Consider the following 15942-nt stretch of genomic DNA (forward strand, 5'->3'; position numbering starts at 1 on the left):
AATAGCGAGAAAACCCTACAACTGATATAATTACCTATCAGATTATACTACTGGGGTTGAGGTAAAAGTGTTCAACAACGAAACGTTATCTATTATGACCTCCCTACTCATCTCACAGGGGCTGCTGTGCCTGAGGTAATAATTTTTTCCCGTGCGTTAAATGACGCGATAGCGTTTGCAAAAAAAAAAAATGTACATTAAAGTGAGTACAAGAGACCCAGTTGAATGAGTATAAAACGAGTGCTATTAGATGGTTAAAGTGCACTCGTCATGATAACCACAAGTGTTCACATTCTAGGTACTTAAAATTACATAAAAACAAAAATAAACTTGCAGCAGGTATGCGATTTTATGTGACAGAATTTAAGTACTGAAACAACAGCATTAATGACCGGATATTTTTTATTTTCGCGATACAATAATATAATCAAGTCGCGTAAATTTTTTTAAAAACTCTATTCTTGTTTATCGAGTTACAGTAGCCTGGCTTTTATTTGCTCAATAAAATGAAAATACCATAGGAACAATATATATATTTTATTTTATTGTATTTAACAAATATACACTGTAAAAAGAACGGTGTTAAAAATGGACTCGTTTTAACTCCGCCCGGTGTAAAAATGAAATTACACCGGTGTAGGAGGAGTAATACACCGGTGTTAATAATACCGGTGTTAAAACGGGGTAACCGGAGTGAAAGCGGAGTAATACCGGTGTAAAAGCGGAGTAATGCCGGTGTAAAAGCGGGGTAAATTGCCTCCGCTTGGAGTACTAACTTTAAAGATTATAAAACACAAAAAATGTCAGTTCTTTATAAAAATTAATAAAAAATATCATTTATCAACTAGTATAGTGATCGAGTAAGTAAAAATATTCACAAAGTAAAATATTTTAACACCGGTAAAGAATATCTACACCGGCGGCGGCGTTATTTTAACACCGGTCTAGAATATTTACACCAGTGGCGGCGTTATTTTCACAACGCTTTCGGGGGTAAATTTAACACCGATAATTTTACCACCTACACCGCTTGGACTTACCCCGGTGATTTTTTACAGTGTAGATATAGATATAAATATTTTAGTAATCCACAGTGTCATATTTGAAATAGCAATCTGGCGGTGGCTATACAATTTAGTGCATTATATCTATGGAGTATATTGTGTCCACTTGAATATCCTCTAAGTATCCCTCGGGATACCTCGGAGACACAGACAATCCCTATATGTATACATATGTATGGGTATATATATATATAATAGTAATACCCTATTCTGGTCTCGAATGTTCGTTTTATAATATTCATGAAAATTTCTCTCGACTTTACGATACCGTTATTTTCACCTCTCAGTTATCGACAAAAATCAACGTTCATTAAATTAAAATTGTTTCATAATTTTATATATTTTTATCATCATATTCTATTATAAATCCTGAAATAATATGAGTAAAACGAGATTTACAATAGTCCTGGATTTAATTTCCGCCAATTAATTTAAGGCAAAAATGAAATTTAGTGAAAGAAAATCCTCTTTAAGCATAAAATTTAACGGGGGTGTATGATTGTCAGTAAAATAAATGCCTTTTGACGTATATTTTAAAATATATAGCAGTCGAGTAGACCTATTATGTTACGGGACTGACAGGCTTTTACGAGATTTTAGCTCATTAGACATAGTCTGCATTGGAATTACTGAAAATTTCAATTACAGCTGAACGATCATCTGTCCCATCTGTCGTGTGTACTTCAAAAACTAATTTGTTACATCCACCTCACGGCATTCATTAAATTCCAACTGATACCACAGCATCAGCATCAGTTTAGTACTGCAGGTCGTGTTGAATTCATCGGTTTGAATAAACTCAACATTTTCATTTAAAATTTTCTTTCTGCTCGGTGAAATGTCCACCGGGAATCATTCTCCTACAATAAATAATACATTAATTAAAATTTAAATTAAATTTAACGAGTCAGTAATTGAATAAAAAATAGTTTTTGGATACAAGATCATAATAAAAGAATTCTTTTAATGTAGTTAAGCATGTGTACAAACGTTGAAATGTATTTTGTAGCCTACACAAGAGCAATAAAAGGAATAGTGCCGTAAAAGGATCAAACTAAACTACTTCTCCTGCCAGTGGTACTGGTACTGCTACCGCTACTACTACAAAGGAATAGTAACATAACACAGTTAGCTATTTATCCGTACGCGTGTGACTATAATGCACGAATTTGCATGCAGGTCTCATAGTGAAAGAGCTCTACGAGCACCGTATGCCACCGGTGTTTTAGCAACTACTGTGTATATACCCACATCGAAATTACTACGTCCCGCAAAATAGCTTCAGACTCAACCATTGCACGACCACACTGTTCAACCATTGCTTTCCTTCCTCCTCTTCGACCTCCGGAATTTTCTCTTGGGACAACCAAACTCTATATTGCTAAAATGCATTCATAACATACCCGTAGTGTCTCCAATTTCACACGAAACTCCAAATATAGATTGCTAGATAAAAAAATACGTAAAAAATAATAAAAACGATTCGATCCGTTGTTTCAAATTGCATTAATAAAATCTCTGGGTTATATTGTTATAAATATTCAGCAACTATTCTTTTAAATTTTTATTACAAATTACGTTTTTTCGTTATTTCAATGATTTTATTTACGCGGTGAAAAAATAAAAAATAATAACAATATATATGCCCATTAAGTGCAAATTAAATTTTTAATTTAACATAAAACTCTTCATTAATCCATAATATTTTTCCAACGACTTTTAAAAACGACGCAGTTGGTTTTAACGACTACGTCACGAAGCGTCATTACTCTCGAGACATGTTGCTTACTAAACTCTTATAACAAACTCATTTTATGGGATTACAACCCCTCGAAGAAATTGTTCGATCGTAGCTACCCCTAAAATACCTAAGAAATAAAACAAGTTAACTGAGGGAAAAAAAGTTTACGACGTATCGAAAGTATTTTTTTATCAAGTCTAAAGCACACTCATTTTCTCTCGGCCTAAGTTTTAATATTACAGTCTACAGGCATACATGCAGACATTATATAGATAGATTTACAAGAGCATAATATGTGGTTGGCTCCCTTATATTTTCCCTTTCACCCTTGACGACACTCGTCGAGGTCTTCTGTGTGTTCCTTTATACCTTTCTGATATGCACGAGGGAGGCAAATAGCATCAAAGTAACTCTGAACGTCAAGATAAAAAGAACACACAGATAAGTATCACTTTGATATTATGGCAACGACATTACGAGCAATAGTATTTGCTCACGTTATTTTCCACTTTGAAGGTTATCTTTTTTTATATTTCACGTCTTTTCTTTTTTTTATTATTACAAACAGACACACAGTTCTGTTTAAATATTAAGGGATGGAAATGAAGCAACGCGTGAAATATATAACATTCAACATCAAAGCTGTCTGTCAACATCAAAATCCAGCTAACCCCTCTTTATGTCCCCTTTCACTCGGAAGATTGATAAATAAATTTCAGTTGGCTCTGCACAAATTACTTACATATAAAAAAAAAATATGAGGCAAATAAAATAAATGTTTTAATGATATGTACTTGAAAAATAAAGTTTTTCAATTTGCACCGTTGATTATATAAGTACTTATATATTTCCGACGAATTTTAAAGCCACGATGGTCCTCGAAACACATTTCCCGGTACAGTTGAATGCTCCACTAATTCTCGAGTTGCTGAGCTCATCTGTGGTACGGTATCTATTCAAAATCAATCGTCTCATTCATCAAATATACTGCTTGACGCTAACTAGCTGATAATGAGGAACGAGAATGACAAACATCAGCGAGATTCTCATTTGATATGTATAAATAGAAAATCGATGTGGCCTATATATATAAATATATATATATATATCTATCAACTATCGACCATCAACCATCGAATAACCTAGGCGTTCCCACGCGTTTCAAGTTTCCAGCATACGACAATGACTAATGATTAATTGGACATGGTCCATGTCGTGGGTTACCAATCACCAGTTTGTAACCTCAGAACATACATTTTATTCTACACTTACTTGTTACAATGAAATAATGACAGCCATTCATTAAAATTTAACGATATAAATGACATAAATCTGAACAATGAGCTAAATTTATTTTTGTGATCAAAGTTATAATTAAAGTATCATGTAATATATCAAATATGTTATTAATGAAATATTTGAAAGTAGCAATGTACACTGTGATATCCCGAGTCAAAAAACAAATTCTAGTTTAGTCTTCAAAAGCTTCGATTCCTTTGATGTTTTATTTGCCGCTCAGAAAGTAACTCTACTTTAGTACTCAAAATCCTCAATGAGAACTATGAGGTCTAAATGCGAATAATTTATCGATTTTAAATTATAACTGCGGCCTCAAAGTCCTCAACGAATGAAAAGTTATAGTTCGGACTTTTAAAAATTTTAGATAGAAAAGGGAGGGGAGAGAATATGTCGAATGAAACTTTTGAGGTTCAAATGTGGATAAAATTATTCCTGTATGTTTTGAGTATTTTGAGGCTCTAATCGAGATTACGTTATTCCAGTTTAGTCCTCAAAGTGGTAAAATGGGTCGTAACTCCAACTTTGAGGATTAAACTAGGATAACTTTCTATACTGTTGTCAATCTTCAAATTCTAAATTGATCCTCAAAAACCTCAATGAGAACTTTGAGACTTAAATCCGAATGTGTTTTTTGACTCGGGATGTTGCAAACCCTTTATAAAGAGGCAGAACATCTTTGTTAATACTCGTAAAACTTGTAGCAGTTGCCAATTCCATCTCGTTGAACTTGAGCAATAAAATTCAAAAGAATAGAAAAAATAAAAGAACAGCAAGAAGAAGAATAAGAACTCGAGGTCGAAGAAGATGGAATTTATCGTCCGGAAAACAATCGCTTTATTCCGACATTACTCTGTATACTCAAACTTTAACATAATACTTGTCTCATCTGTGTACTCACTATCCAGCCAGACGTATGCTGTACTGTGTTTCATTTATGTTATTATTATGCGCTAGCTGTGTTATTCGATAAACTACTCTATACATTTGCATTTGACGAGTGAATAATGTACACCCCATTTAATATTTTGTTTAATAAATGTCCGTCAATTTTATCTCCTACCAATTATATTGTTCAAAATAATTATATCACCTCCAGTCATTTTCGTGTCACTGTTGATACAAATATTATATATTCGATTGGTGTGATGATGGCTGATGCATATTATGCAATGAAAATCATAATATAAATGCATTGGCATTATTCAAATACTTGTGTACCGTGAAGTTTGATTGATGAAAATTAAATGAATGACGGCTAAAATTTTATCGAACCATGAAATAGCTTGTGGATGAGGTACAAGTAACACGTATATGTCGTTAATAATAAAATACCTATTGTATATAACTAGTACTTCACTCTATACCTTCTGTACTGTATTATGGAGTGAGTATATACTAGTAGGTACTGTTGATAGTACCCGACGACGTGAAACTTTATGATGTACACTTGAGAGCTTTTAAAGGGTATATATACATATATATATATATATATATATATATATATATCAGTAGATGGTTTATGTGTCAAATGATATTCTAGATCTTGTTCCGCCCAACACGAGAACTAACCTGGTGTTGACTAACATTTAAACTCTCAAGTGCTTTAAAAAAATAAAAAACTGTATAAATCATAAAGATAACAGTGTCCGGTATCTAAAGTCGTAATTCAACTAAATTTAAGAAGAAAATAACATAAAAAAGTAAATTAAATGAAAGAGATGAAATAAATGGAGTAAAAAATGTTTTAAATTCACCTTTGCTAAATCAGCAAAAAAACTATGGGAGTCTACAATCTTCATAATAAGTTTTTCCTGATTACACTTCTTTCTTCTCACAAGTCAACTCGCTTAATTGTTTAACATCTGCAACTGGTTGAGCACGGAAATAATTTTTTAAAAATAAAAAAACCAGCATCTTGATGGAAAATCTTTTTCAGATCTTTTTTTAGTGCTTAACGTTAATAGATTACTCAAGCACACGAGTTGAGGTCAGCAGAAGGTTTGAATCAATTATTTTACTTTCTCGAATAACTATAAGAGAAATTGAACTCGAAGCCTCGATAATTTAGTTTTTTACAGATGCTTTTTGCTAAATCAGTTAATCTATTTAAAAATATATAGAAGAGTTGCATAGACACATTTAGATACCATCCTGCAAGTAGTCAGAAGAGCTCACTGGGACCTGAAAACGTCGAAAACGGATGAAAACTCAAATCCCGAAGATCGAACTAAATTTAATAACTAAACTGTAAAAAAAGCGATGTTAAAAATGGACTCGTTTTAACTCCGCCCGATGTAAAAATGAAATTACACCAGTGTAGGAGGAGTAATACACCGGTGTTAAAATTACCGGTGTAAAAGCGGGGTAACCGGTGTAAAAGCGGAGTAATACCGGTGTAAAAGCAGGGTAACAGGTGTAAAAGCGGGGTAAATTGCGTCCGCTTGGAGTATTAACTTTAAAGATTATAAAACACAAAAAATGTCAGTTCTTTATGAAAATTAATAAAAAATATCATTTATCAACTAGTATAGTGATCGAGTAAGTAAAAATATTCACAAAATAAAATATTTTAACACCGGTACAGAATATTTACACCGATAGCGGCGTTATTTTCACACCGCTTTCGGGGGTAAATTTAACACCGATAATTTTAACACCTACACCGCTTGGACTTACCCCAGTGATTTTTTACAGTATATCTTTTTGCTCGACTCATGATGCGGAGCACCAGAGTGTGCTTTACGATCGAAAAATTTTTGGAATCATGACATCTTAAAATGTTCGATTAGTTAAAATTTTATACTCTCTAAACTTAAAATAGTTAAATTTTCACTGTTTTTCCCAGTGATCAACTACTTCACTGGAAAAAAAAGTGAATTTTATGTATAAATAGTGAAAATTTTACTTTTTACACAGTAGATTTGAAACATTACTTTTTAAAATCACTGGGTAAATAAGTGTATATGCACTAATTCCAAGTGGTCGACTTTTAACTGTGGCAAATACTGAATATACACTGTCAATTAGTGATAATTCACTATTTCAGGTTTAGAGAGTACGATTAATAAAGTATTTGAGCAGTTTTAAATAAATTGTTAATAATTGTTTCCTATCAAGAAATTTATGAAGATTTGTTGATGACAATAAGAGATATACAATAACGACAAACCAAACATCCATTGAGTTAGTATGTTTGTACATGGAAAACCGCAAACACTGCGGTTATTCCTAATTATCACGAGGCGTGATATGCACAATGATGATACACCATCAGCACCACAATTTGTTGGAGAATTGATGTATAGGCAGTAAAGTATAACAACAGCAAACGCAAACGTATATGTACAAACAAATATATGAATATATGAGATCTCTTAAGTAATAAATACATTGCTCATCAATAACTATCCGCCCCACAATTCTAACATTGCTTATGTACAAATTCACAAATACATAAATATCTACATGTAGGCGTCATCTATAATTTCTGTGCAATAAATTCATTCATAAATTTATACACTTGTACATAAATTTATTTATAAGTACATAGTTGGCAAATAACATACACGGATGAAAAGCAAATCGTTAAAGCAAAACGTGCCGATTCACGAGAAGAGAAGTTGCATAGCGTAGTTTGGCTGAGGTTCACCAACATCATCCAGCTTTCCCAAGGTTTTACTTCATCCCTAGCGTTATTTCGTGCTTTATAAGCAGCAACTGAGGACAATGAAATTTTCCACTAAGCATGCAAGAAGATAAGGGACGCGAAACAAGCGACGTTTTCTCTTCTCTAATTTCTTCAATTGCATCGTGTCTCTCCCTGTTATATACACGATTCTAAATCTACTTTCGTAAGCACATTGGATGACTTTACAAAGGCGGCAAAGTGAGAAACTGTTATTACCTACATAACAAGGGTTAGGTACTGGTAAATGCCAGTAACAAAATAAACAAATCAATGTAAGTTAAGTTTTGCAATTATTGCAGAATAACGCTATTCTCTAAAACTACTATATTTGAATATACTCCGTTTTAATGTAACTTATACGTGTTCAGTTCATTTATACCTTTACTGTATATTTCCTAATGAACACGTATACAATATAATTATACAAGTTTTAATAATAACAATAGTATGAAAATGATAATTCGCGTGCCAAATGCCAAAAGGGCGTATAGAAAATTTTTTTTTTGCGATTCTTTTTAGAATTGCTCGAATCGTAAAGATCTGCAAAAAAAAAAATTTTTGACTTACTAACGCCAAAAGGGCGTTTCTTAAGATGTACGCCCTTTTGGCTTTAGGAAATTGTCGGTCTAAAGCCAAAAGGGCGTATCAAAAAAAATCAGAATTTTTAAAAATTTCGAAAAACAGTCTTCAAAATGGTTCGGAGAAGGTTTGTATGAAAAAAAATTTTGAAAAAGTCAACATTTTCGATGGTAGTAACTTCAATTTTTCATCATCTTGGACAGTCCAATGTAATTAAAATAATCATCAACTTTAATTTTTAATCAACTAGGAAATTCCTAAATAATTAACAATTATAAGCTAGAGATAATAAAGTTCAAATTCGTTCTTATATTCAACGCCATGCGGAGCGTATGGTGGAGAGCTAGTATTTGAGACATACGCCCTTTTGGCTTTGGAAATTTTTTTCCATTTTTAGACTTAAAACATGTTTACAAAACGATTGGCACAAAAAAAAAATTATACACCCTTTTGGTTCTTCAAAGCCAAAAGGGCGTATAATTTTTATACGCCCTTTTGGCATTTTGCACACGAATTAAATAAGCGAGTTGAAATTCCTTCAAGAGCTTTTGCGAATAACACTTCTTCTTATTCGTTTTATTTAACTACAAATGTATATATGAATAAATATATGCAGATAAAGCTTATTCAGAAATGAAACTGCCTACATCAGAATTGAAACTCGTGCATACAATTTGCTCAACTGAATAGTACTCATTATAGAATTGAAGTAGCAGTAATTTTCCGTTCAAGAGCTACTTTTAATGCTGCTTAAAAAAAATTCTGTAAAATTTTCATTGGGATTTCATTTCACTTTATTTTTTTTCAACCTTTTAATATTATTTGCTTTGACTGTACTCTCTTTTAAAGTAAAGCCTCAACTTGTGCTCATCAGCTGAATGTCTACAGCAACCTAATAGACTCTGAATCAAAATGAACGCTAGAGAGATCAATCGTCAACAAATTCTTCAATAGGAAAAATCTATTCATTGTGCCCCTTTTGTTAAGCGGATTAGCCAGCCTTTTTTGTTGCACTTTAACGTAAAAAATCGAGAAAGAAATGTGACAAAAGGTCTCGAGGTAAAAAGATAAAAATAAATAAAAATTTTACGAGTTTGTAAATATAACAAATGAAGCAATCTCTTCTATCCGGGGTAATTTGTACATCAGACAGCACTCTGCGGGTTCAGCTAAATTTACTCATCAGCCAAAATCATGAGCATGCATGCTCGCTGAATATGTATATCTATATATGTATGTTGGCAAGCGCGGAATAATCATAAAGCGATGAAACAGCTATTTTTATGGTTCAAAGCGGTTTTACTAATGGAATCCAACCGCACATTGGACACCTCCAATCCATACTATATATTTTTCTCTATATAATGGTATAGCTCTCGGGCTTCGCAACAGCAATCTGTTGACCCAGATCCACTAATCACGTCGCGATTGTTCGCTATTGTTTGAACCTTCATTGACTCTTTCAATATACCCTTTCCAAATTTCATCATCGGGTTTCCTCTATTATACACTCTATATATATTCTGCATTCGTGTATTCACTTGCCATCCATATGCATAATAATGAAGCAAAAAATTAATCAACTCTGTACTGGTACTGGAACTTTTTACAAAATAATCTCCAACGAAATTTACCATATTGAGATGAAAAATATAATTTTCATTAAAAAAATATTGAAACATAAAAAAAAATTGATTACTATTTCAAAGTATGTCACGACTTTTTAATGCATATAAAATGGAATGAGAATTAAAAATAGCTGTGATAGAATGAAGTACAAAATGTAAAAAAAAAGTAAAGTAGCTTTCATTTCGTTAATGCCAACGTCTCTCAAAGCCAACAAGAATTTCTATCTTATAAACATTGAAAGCTATACACGTAGGACATATGTCAATAGAGACATGTGTACGCACACAATGTGCATGTTTGTGTAGGTGCGCTGTTGAAGGAAAGCAGTACTTGAACAAGATTGGCGAGATACAGGTAGAAGAACGAATACTCTGCGTTGATACGAACACGTCTGAAGCTTGTTCGTGTATTTTGCTGCACTGTATTATAAGCTACACTGGATAGGAGTTTTCTCTTATATCCCTCTCCCTCTCCTCTCTTTCCCTTCACTTCTCCCCAGTGTTTTCCTGTATGAGCAGAGTAGAAATACGCAAGCTTCGCTCTTCGTTTCTATTGCCCCCTTACTTTCGCTTCAAGGTTCGTCTTGTAGCTTCCCAAAAGTTTCTTTGGTATACGCCTGAGCTTTATTGCTTCACGCACTTGAAAACCTATACGTATATATATTAACTAACATTACGTTCCATTGAAATATAGATTTTCAAAGCGGAGTTAGTTCACTTATTTAATACCAAATAGTCTAGCTCCTATTATTACTCTTTTTGTTAAATATTAATTAAAATTTTGATTGTTTACTTAATTGATTATTCATGTGTTGATAATCTGGAGACATAAAAAGGAATATGTAATATTTGTATTGCATATTCATTAATTTTAATCCTCTCAAAATAAAATATTTCAAATTTAAAATAAATTAAATTCATATTGAAAAACCAAACAAATATTTTAAAATGAAACTCTGAATATTACTTTTAATTCAAAATATTTATTTCAATGCATAAAGTATTTATAAGTTGATATTTTATATTTATCTTCCACAAAAGATAATTACAGACGATGTTCAATCACTGGTATTGTAGAATATTAATTATAAATAATAATAATTAAATTGCTGTCGATTAACGTGAAATACTTACGCCTATTTATTCTATTTCGCATCCATATCCGACGCATAGACCATATGATTATCACCAGAAGCTACAAGCTGAACAAATAATAATAATATACAATTTTATCAGTTGCAGCTCATGAAAATAGTGTGAAACAGAAGAGAGCGAGTCCACGGTGGATCTGATGAAAGTCAACAAGCGCAAACTCCCGGTAATTTAGGGGTTCAATTGGAGGGTTATATCGCTGGTGCCAAACTGGCCAGCCGAGTTACCCGGATGGCATCATCAGTACGAATAATTCAGGTACAATTGACCAAGTCGGTTAATAGCAACTGTTAATTAGTATATAGGCACTAGGTAGGCTCTGGCACACAACCTCTAGGTAGGGTCGAGCTTGCATTTGTGAGATACGATCCGACCGCCAAATTCACTACATACACATGCTTCCATATATATGTACCTTATGTATAACTCTGTAAATACATAAGGTATCAATGCATGCATATATGGAATAAATGCTACACACACTCAATAATCGTCAGCCAATGATGACGATGAATTTCACATTTGTGTTGCATCATGCATGACAACTATTTACCTATCTCAACACCATATGGTAAACCGTATTTAAATGTATCATTGTTTAATTTCAAACTGCATTTCTGTATTTAAATACAGCCGTACATAATTCATCATATTATTTCGTTTATACGGTCGAATTAAGGGGTACAAAGAAGCATTTCATATTTGCTGAATAAACGCGTCGGTAATTTAAGTTATTAGAATTTTGTATAACTGATAGACGAACTCATTCTACTCGGTGTGATATGGTTATAAACGATAATAACGATAAATGATAATTGCAATAATTGTAGTTATGGTAATGGCAATAATAATGGGTATTATATGTATATATAAAGCTGAATCAATGATGGAAAAAGAGAAACTAATGGACTTGAATCGCAATTTATATTTGTCACTTGATTGCTTTAAAAATATAACACGTGACCTCACGTATGGGATCATAAGAGTTATGATATATGAGTGGAAAAATATAAAAAATTCGATGCAGAGCTTTTAATTTAATAACTTTTATTATATCCCGCTGGCTAAGAGTTGAAATTTATTATTGTTATTTATTTTTTTAAAAATCGCTTTTTGCTTATATTCCATTTTCACTTGATCCCGTCAAAGCGGCATTCTTTCACAATATTCAAGCTACCTTTTCACATCTCGTGCGATTCAATTTGGATTTCAATTTAACATACTCCACGTGCATTTTGTTATTTTGTTTTCTGCGACTTTATTTTTATTCATTATTATTTGTCTATGTATAAACTCACAGAATGGGCATTTCATATTCCACACTGGCAGAAAATCCTCTTGCTTAAAATTATTCGTTATTACTTCTGTGCCGCTATTCATCGCAAGTTGTTATTATTATTTTTATAAATTTTATTATTTATTGTTTTTTTAACATTTATTTAATCCGCACCTTCATCATTTGAAGCGCGAGTAAGTGAGCAGACAGATGGTGCGAGCTAATGAAAAAAATGTCGAGAGATAAAGAAATGAATTTAATATATACTCATAAAAAAATGTATTAATACCACTTTACCCATCATATTAAGTGTGAAATAAAACTCTTACTTCATTATGTCAATTATGGTTAATTATATATAGTGAGACATGTGATATGTGACGGGAAAATTCGCGGTTGCAATTAGACGTTGCTGGAACACTTTCCGTCCTTCTTTTATCGATATATATATATATATATATATAAAATATATATATATGCATAGTGAGCTATTAGTGGTATTATATATACGTTACCACGTTTTGTGGTTACAATTATGTTAGCACAGCTGCGAGTAATGCGTATTAATTAACGTCAACGGTCTCACGGGTAAACGAAAACTAATACCGACATGATTTTCAATCAAATTAAAATTACTCTTTCTAATACATAAAAAAATATAAAAGAAGAATGAAAAAATAAGTGTTTGAGTAATGTATAAACTTTTTAACTCATAACCTCCTTCACTATTTTTTATCACGCCTCATTTCTTTCGTACGACGGAATATTTTTTTTTACGATGCAGAACTGCGAGATGGAAAAGCTCATTTGAGTGCGGTGTGAGTAAAATGCCAGAGAAGAGAAACTATGTACCACTGTTGTTAAGATCATGGGTATGCTATAGAGAGAAGAGGTGGTAGTCTTACTGGTTGAGCTAACACCAGATTTATGGCTCTGACGCAGCCCCCGTAGAATGGAGAATAATTAATAATTAATTGCCAGAGCTTTTTTACGGTTTCAGCATGAGCCCTCAGTTTATTTCGTTAACTGATAGCTCCATTAAGGGAATAAAACGAAAATGTATAATAAAAATAACGATAGTAAAGCTAATATTTAATAGAATAAAAGATCTTTTCCTCAACAAAATTGCTTTAAATTTTTAATTAAAAAAAAATACAATTTAATTGATTTAATTTGATGGTATTATTAAGAGAATATATTTTTTTTTTCAAGTAACATCAATTATTTTTCATCTTTATTCTGTTATGTGAAAGCTATACTAAGCTCTGAGCGAGATCGTAAAACACGAGACTGCGATCTGTCACACATGGATTGATTCGAGAACCCGATCGTTCGAGACTAGACCGTGACATAAGTAAAGACGGTCGGCCACGTATGTGACGAGGGAGTCCGCGCAATTGTATAATGGAGTTACTCAAGTGGATATTTCTTGCAGACCCATAAAACGTAAAAAGGAATACCGGGACACTACTGAGAAGCCGGAGAGGGTAAAAGTCGTTGGACAACCCGGCTGGTGTAGGTCGAATTTCACGGGGGGTGGTGGCGTCGCTGCCAATGTGTGTATAAAGTAAAACATCGTATGTATTGTATGTAGGATTCCAATAGTATAGTGTATACATAGCCAAACTCTTCCCCTTTAAAAGTAGGGGTGTTGATCTATGCTCGAGCGAAGACCCCAGGACAACCTCGTATTTATTACTTCCAATGTCTAAAACGTCTGCCTCTTTTTCAGTTTCTTTTTTTTCTGACTCAAGCTTACTGCCTGTACATTCTTCTCGTTCTTCACTTTATTTCGTACTTGGTTTTCTCATATGTACCTCTATTATTTTGCCTTCCCCTCCTCTTTTTTTTTTTTTAACTAGAACTTATTTTATTTTTTATCTGCTTGTTTTTTATTTTAACTTTTTTATCATGGTTTATTTTTATTACGAGGTGAATTTTGTGGTCGTCCGCAAGCACCGGAAAGAAATCCAACTTCCGGTTAACGTTGATTTTTGTCGTCGTTCACGATATTTGTTGAATGTAAACTCAAACTCTCAAACTCTGGTGAAACCATCCAAGCAATAGAACACTCTCGTAAAATACTACTAGACTACACTTTAAAATATAGAACTAGATGCTGACGACGGAACCGGCATTTCAATTCTATATACATATATACATATATTTTAGTAGAAATTATCGAATCAGAACTGGCTTAAAAATGTTATCTGCTTATCTCGACTATAAATACTCTACAAGATGTTTAAAAAAGTTTAAAATTCAATATATGTTATCAGAAATTATCGAATCACAACGATTACGAATTTTTTTCGACTCCGCTTAAAACGTTATATGGAAAAGTTGTTTCAATATTGTATCTACCAAACGATATTTACCTTATTTGCGAACATCCTGACTATATTGAAAACAATTTGCGAAAAAAGGTTAAAAAGTTTCATAAAGTTAAGGCCATTCTCAGACAGTGCCCCCCACTTTTTTAAAATTTTCAATGACTTTCAACTGTCAGACGTATCAAATTATTATCAATTAATTAAAAAAAAATTAAAGCATTAATTGAAAAAAAGACAACGTAGTTGTAATTTCGCCAATATATAGATTTAAAAAAGAATTATGTACACTTGATATCAATTAGGAGTTAAACAAAATTCGTTGAATAAATTTCAGTAAAATCGTCATGTCAATTTTATAATTCGAATTTTTAAATTTTGTTGGCTAAAATTTATTCAACAAATTTCGTTTAGCTCCCAATTGACATCAATTGTAAGTAATTTTTTTAAAATTCTATATCTCAACGAAATTACGACTACGTTGCCCTTTTTTCAATTAAGGTTTTAATTTTTTTTTAATTAATTAATAAAATTTGAATACGGTTATGACAATTGAAAGTCATTGCATATTTTTAAAAAGTGGGGGGCACTGTCTGAGAATGCCCTTAAATCCTAAAATTAAATACGTACTTTATTTTTTACATCAACTAAATAAATATTTTTTTGTCTACTTGAAATTTGTGTACTCGAATAAAAAAACTTGTTGAAATTGTTTGAAGCAAGAAAATGAACAATGAAATAGTGTCAAATCTCACAAAGTCACCGCAGACTCAAGTGTATTCCGATTCACTACGATCAAGTACACTTCAAATGACACCTCGAGTATTGCTCCAATCACCCAAAAGCACTTGTGTTTTAGTGAGCAATCATATTTCACAGTTTCCAAATATCCACTTCAAACGCTACTCGTTTTTTTTTTTTTTTTAATAGAATTCAAATAATTCTCAATTGTTCTCAACATCACTATCATATATCAAACTAAAAATATAAAGCAAAATTAATATTTTAAGCAACACTCAAATTTATCTTGAACCAATATTGCATAAAGTATTTTATTAAAAGCATTAAATAATTATGTTAATGTAAGATAATAGAAGCATCAGGAAGTCACTCAGTCGTTCAAAATGTAATTAAATTAATTTAAGTAATTAATTATTGATTAAATCAATGGAAAAGCATTACAGT

At 32.2% G+C, this 15942-nt stretch overlaps 2 protein-coding genes across 2 annotated transcripts in view; one reads left to right on the plus strand and one right to left on the minus strand.

The window, feature by feature from the left end:
* The window catches only part of LOC130668476 (uncharacterized), a 67505-nt gene that overhangs the window by 2505 nt on the left and 49058 nt on the right, over window positions 1–15942 (plus strand). The gene's annotated exons all lie outside the window — the stretch shown is intronic.
* Window positions 1276–15942, minus strand: part of LOC130668471 (mitochondrial sodium/calcium exchanger protein-like) — a 37784-nt gene continuing 23117 nt past the window's right edge. The window contains exon 9 of the mRNA XM_057470785.1: window positions 1276–1924. Within this exon, the coding sequence (XP_057326768.1) occupies window positions 1917–1924 (8 nt within the window). The 3' untranslated portion in view covers window positions 1276–1916. The remainder of the gene's footprint in view (window positions 1925–15942) is intronic.

The sequence above is a fragment of the Microplitis mediator genome, chromosome 5, assembly GCF_029852145.1.
Source record: "Microplitis mediator isolate UGA2020A chromosome 5, iyMicMedi2.1, whole genome shotgun sequence".
In the NCBI taxonomy this organism is placed as follows: domain Eukaryota; kingdom Metazoa; phylum Arthropoda; class Insecta; order Hymenoptera; family Braconidae; genus Microplitis; species Microplitis mediator.